Source organism: Solanum pennellii, chromosome 12, assembly GCF_001406875.1.
Source record: "Solanum pennellii chromosome 12, SPENNV200".
NCBI lineage: Eukaryota > Viridiplantae > Streptophyta > Magnoliopsida > Solanales > Solanaceae > Solanum > Solanum pennellii.
In genome coordinates this window covers 58,848,318-58,853,993 of record NC_028648.1, presented here as the reverse complement: position 1 = coordinate 58,853,993, position 5,676 = coordinate 58,848,318, and the positions used below count along the sequence as shown (strand labels likewise).

Here is a 5,676-nt window from a genome sequence, read left to right as displayed (position 1 = left end):
CGGCCCGAAGCCTAACCAAAACCGCCATAAGCAGTGCCACTTTCTTAATAGAAATTTTGATATATATACTAATCTAACAATAGAACTATTTCACGCAACTTATTTGAACCTGAGGTGGCTTTGTGATATTATTATGCAACATGCTGCTTTGGAATTTGAGTCTCACACCCAAATGTCAATGCACATATATGCCCACATATGCCACTCGTCCCAACTACCCACCCATTGAGTGCAGTTACCTGTTCATTCTGGCATTCTAGGTGTCAACTAGTACTTGTACTATTGTACATGAAATGTTTCACTAGGCCTTCTTTTTTTTCCGAGAAGGTATGTTTCATTTGCCCTATATTTATTCAAGTTCCAAGTACTTGCTGTTACTATGCGTAAAAAAGTAGTTATATTAGGATAAGATTGGCTATTCTTTTATTTTCCTGCTCTTATTTTCAATACATAGGAGCATATGTGTATTAATGAATCCGAAGCCAAAATGGTAACTTTTCCCCTCAAACAAAATAAACGGTATATCAAAAAAAAAATTAAATCAAAAGGGCAAAATCGCTCTTGAGAGAGCAATGTTTCGAACAAAATTAACACTGCTTACGCGTCGATTAAAATCGCTGCTAGGGCAGCGATTTTGTCAAAAAAAACATTTTTTTAAAATACTGAAATCGCGGCCCATGCAGCGTTTTTCCTCGAACCTTTTTTTTTTTTTTGAAAAACTGAAATCTCCTCAAACTTTTTATTTTGTTTTTGAAAAACTATAATTGCCGCCAGCGATTTCCCTCAATTCTTTTTTTAATTGTTGCTTATTGATTTATAAAAAAAAAGTTCAAATAAATTTTACGGGATTTTGCCCTCCTTTGTGATGAATCTCATTGTATTTTGCCACCTAGTTGATCCATGAAAACTACAAACTTAGCCAACAATACTACAGGCACAATTAAAAAGAAAACAAATTGAGGAAAATCGCTGCTTGTGCAAAGAAAACAAATTGAGGGAAATCGCTGCCCGATTTCAGTTTTTCAAAAAAAAAAATTGAGAAAAAACGCTGCCCATGCAGGGATTTCATTTTATTTATTTTTTTTGACAAAATCGCTACTTCAGTAGCGATTTTAATCTTTGTTCGGAAGACTTCGCTCCCGCAAAAGCGATTTTACCCTTTTGGTATAATTTTCTTTTGATATACCGTTTGTCTTTTTAAGGAAAAAGTTACCGTTTTGGCTTTGGACTCATGTATTAATCATCTTTACTAATTTAAACATGTCATCCAGAGGATTTTCACTCTTTTCATTTCAGCTTTGAAAACCTCTGAGGATACTGTATATGGAGAAGACTTCTGAACAGCTGCTAAATGTCTTGCTAGCACCAGAAACGCGTGAGATTAACATATGAATTATAAGACTGTCTATATAAATGTATACTATACATCCTTTCACTTTTTGATGACGAAGGAAACCCGGAGCCGCTACTCTTTGGGTCAGGGTAAAACCCCCGCTCCTATGCAATAGCTCACAAACCACGTAGGAGAGGTAACCCGCACTAGGCAAGCTTGGTGCGACGAGCTCGACCCAGAAGGCAAATCCCTTGCTTTCGCTAGTAAGGGATTTCGAGATTCTATACATCCTTTCAGAAGTTCCCATGCATTAGTTATTTTACAACTAATGTCTCTTACTAGCATCAGAGACGCGGGAGATTAACATATGGATTTTTATTTTTTTATAAAGTAAGTGGTATTAATAACAGCATCAAGAAGATGCTAGAATTACAAGATATGGCATTTGAGTTTATAAAAAATCTCTGCTAACTATAAAAACTATCTAAGCCAGAACTAGTGAGTTAATAAACTCCTGAAGTTGTTCTGCATTAGCAGCAGGATACAAGTTGGACCAACTAAACAAATTGGCAATACACCTAGCCTTCAAAATGCCTAAAGCAGCTGACTCTCCATCAAAACATCTCCTGTTCCTCTCTAACTAAATACGCCAGATTCACATATGAAGTATAAGACCTGCTTATGTAAATGTATGGGCAGGCTTTCCTTTGTGTGTACTTACTGTGTACAATGTTAAACACGTGACTTTTCTATACTTTCTTCTAGAAGTTTCCATGCATTAGTTATTTGGATCTCTATCCCTACCCCTACCCTTACCCTTTCCTAGTTAAGATTTACCATGATATATTATCCAGCACCTTGAATAATAGCAGTGAACACATTATTTGTGTCAAACTCTAACCTAGGAAGTTAATATGCTTTTTCATGACATAAAGTCCATTTAGGCGACAATTTGTCTCTAATACATGTAAAATATTTCAGTTCAGTACAATATGGGCTGAGACTGCAGATAATGCGAGGTCAGCGGCTCGGACTTTTGTTCTTGGTGGTCTGTCTGATAAACATTATGGTTTGTCTGACTTCTGGGTTGCAGATAGGATAAATGTAAGATTTCACTATCTTCACCCCTCACTTCAGTTATTTATCATTTCTCCTTCCTCATTCATCAAGGTTTTTTAAAGGTAATTTTTAGCAGAAGTATATCTTTCCTCTTCCAGAAGTACGAATATTTCATTGGTATGCCGCTGCTAGAGTTTCAAATATGTTTCTAAAATTAAAAAAAGATCCTGTCTCTTTTCTTTTGGGTTGCCTTCCCCTTGGTACTTCACTCAATCTATATTTTCTAAATTGATGTGCCTTGCGTGCCACCTGAATTCCAAAATATATTTTGCTTGTCAGGACATTGATTCCGAGGCACTTCACATCTTACATATGTGCTATGATCGTGCAAAAGAGGTATCATTAGAAATCATGTCTCCTCTCTACCCTGGTCTGAGCGGAAAGAAAAGTGAAGATAGTGTGAGTTATGAAATTGCATGCTACTTAGGTTTTCACTAATGCAATCTTGAAATGACTGTACAGATCCTTCATCAAAATCGAAACCTTATGGATGCAGTTGTCGATATACTAGTTGAGAAAAAAAGTCTTACTAAGGAGGGATTCTTTAAACTAGTTGAGCTACATGGGTCCCTTCAACCAATGCCTCCCAGTGTAGTTGATCTCAGGTCTGCTAAACGCTTGGAGTTCCAGGACACGCTCACAAAGCAGAAGGAAATTATTTCTCAAGGACGCAACTGAGCAAGGTATTTGGTATTGTGATGTGATCATTACTTAACCATGAGCGTCTGTGCTCTTATACTCGTGCTCACCTCTTTCAGTTGTTGGTGCGAAGGGAACTCGAGTCTACTTTGCAGGGTATGACTTCCTTAGATCTAATTTTGTCTTGAAGATCCTATTGAAGTGGTACAATTGTGGAAGCAGAATTCCACCATCTCAGATTGGACAGAGCAGATATTGCAAGAGCTCTCTGAATGTATTTTAAAGCTTCAAGCGCGAATAATGATCTCGGATATATGAAGCTATAAATGTGTATGGAATGCAGTGAACTCCTTTTTGTTTTCATTTTTCTTGGCCATTTAGCTGGTTTTCCCTATTCCATTTTGTCATAGATTGCACAACAGAAAGGATATGTATAGGTCACACATGTTATTTATGCTAATGTTGCATAATATTCTCATCAAAATAAACTGTACAAGACTCCAAATTGCCTGGGTGGGCAAATTTAACAAGTATTTGTCTTAGTTGGAAGTAGCATGTATTAGATTGAACAATAGAGGCATCGTGTTAGTTGGTTTGGACATCATCGTTATTTTAACTATGAAAATGCTAGTACCATAGGTTAATTTGGTTTGTAGTTCATTCTTGCCTTTGAGGTATAAAATATTAAATAAAGCCCCAAATTATTGTTTTTACTAATTTGAATAAACAGAAAAGGTCTTATTTTAAATAGATGAAAATGATCCTACAAGTTCTCAAAGTGTTCTATATACCTATCTCTTAGGTCTTACCTGGTGTTTGATACAAAGTAAAATATATATTATTTTAAAAATATTTTTATATAATCTAGATAAATATTATAAAAGATAGAAATGACGGCGAATAGAACAGGGTGGAGATGAGTGCGTTGAAGAACACAACTAATATAGAATTTCACTTATAAAACTTAGCTTCTGTATTTTTATTAGAAGCTATTATTTTCATTTATAACTAACCCACTTACCTAAAAATTAATATTGATCTTGCCGACTATTTTGTACGTAAGTGTATAAAATTGGTCCACCGGCTGACAAGAAAGGGAATTATTGCACTATACCAAATCTACTACTGTCATTTTCATCTTTTGCCATCTTTAGTACAATATCTTAGTTTTTTTTTTTAAAAAATAATCTATTTCGTCGTTAAAAGACTTTAATAATTATAGTATATCAGAAATAGAGAGAACGTTCGAAGTTTGATAAAGTCTTGATTAAATTTAGATCGCGTTTTATAGAGCTCATTCGAAGGTGACACTTGTTGTTATCAGTTAGACAGCTACTAATAGCTTAGACAACTTTTGGTTACTTTGATTAGATGATATATAATTAGACACATATAAACGCAATATTTTATTAACGTGAAAATTTCATCTTGGAACTAAAAATATAAAAGTATATATAAATTTATTAGTGATCTGAAATTTTATGAATCAAATTTAAAATGTAAATCCATTACAACTTGAGTGATAGCAGGTGATTGCGTGGAGGATGCCACGACAAATATTCTTGTGGACTTATATAACACTTGGATATCGTTTTAAATAAGTATTTGTACATTAAATTTTATGTTTAATATATACTCAGCTTCATAGACTTGTCAAGAGAGGCTGACTCACATGCATTTTGTGAGGTACACCTTTATTCGATAACTTTGAAAAAAAATTATATATATATCTTGAAAAGTTAACAGAAATTAAATATAATTAATAATGTCCTTATAAAAAGTATAAAAGTATGCTTTGTACAATTGGTACGTGTTGAAACATTCGTCTACATGACTAGCGTTAGAGTTTTATTTCAGAATTTTTTATTTAAATAAGTCATTATTAGAATCAATTCATTAAAATAATATATTATTTTGAAATTTTACAAAACTAATATAAACATAGTTCTCAGTAACATTTTAAGTTATATATTAAAAAAAATCAATAACAAAAAGACAAAAATTTAACATAATAAACAGACATAATATTATTGGTGAATTAAGAGCTAGAACCTTTTTTTATAAGCTTAATATTGGTGAATTTGAAGTTTTCAAATCTTGAGTTCGCCTCTACTTATCAAGATACTCTATCTAAACATTAGAATTTACTAGTGTTTCAGTTGAACACCTTAAACTCCTAATAAAGCGTTTTAATAGAAATTTCTTATTTTAATTTTAAAAAAGCTTTAGATAGTTAAATCAATCACATAAAATAAATAATTTTCTTTAATTATATATATCAATCTTAATTTTGACTGTATTTTTATGTCTGGATATAATTTCTAACTTTTAATAAATATATGTGTCGATAATTTTATAGGAAGAGAACAAATATAGTCCACATGTCCGTACATACTTATTTTTTTATTGATTGGAAGTGTCACACAAAGAGATTAGTCTGAACTGGCACTTGCTTGGCTTATATGAAAAGGAAAAAAAAACAATAAAACAAAAAAATAAAAAAAATTGGATGTATATTATATGCTTTATTGTTTGATAATCAATATATGGGTCCATTGGAGTCTATATGTATATAATATAATATA

The 5,676-nt window shown here is 32.8% G+C and overlaps 1 protein-coding gene across 2 annotated transcripts in view; it reads left to right on the top strand.

Annotated features, from left to right (window-relative positions):
- Positions 1–3,690, top strand: part of LOC107007146 (probable inactive ATP-dependent zinc metalloprotease FTSHI 2, chloroplastic) — a 14,678-nt gene extending 10,988 nt beyond the window's left edge. Inside the window, exons 9-12 of one of the 2 annotated variants that reach the window (XM_015205627.2) lie at positions 2,315–2,437; positions 2,732–2,788; positions 2,915–3,135; positions 3,211–3,690. In XM_015205627.2, the coding sequence (XP_015061113.1) occupies positions 2,315–2,437; positions 2,732–2,788; positions 2,915–3,130 (396 nt within the window). In that variant the 3' untranslated portion in view covers positions 3,131–3,135; positions 3,211–3,690. The remainder of the gene's footprint in view (positions 1–2,314; positions 2,438–2,731; positions 2,789–2,914; positions 3,136–3,210) is intronic. The other variant, XM_015205628.2, reaches the window with a different exon arrangement.
- The last annotated feature ends 1,986 nt before the right edge of the window (positions 3,691–5,676 follow it).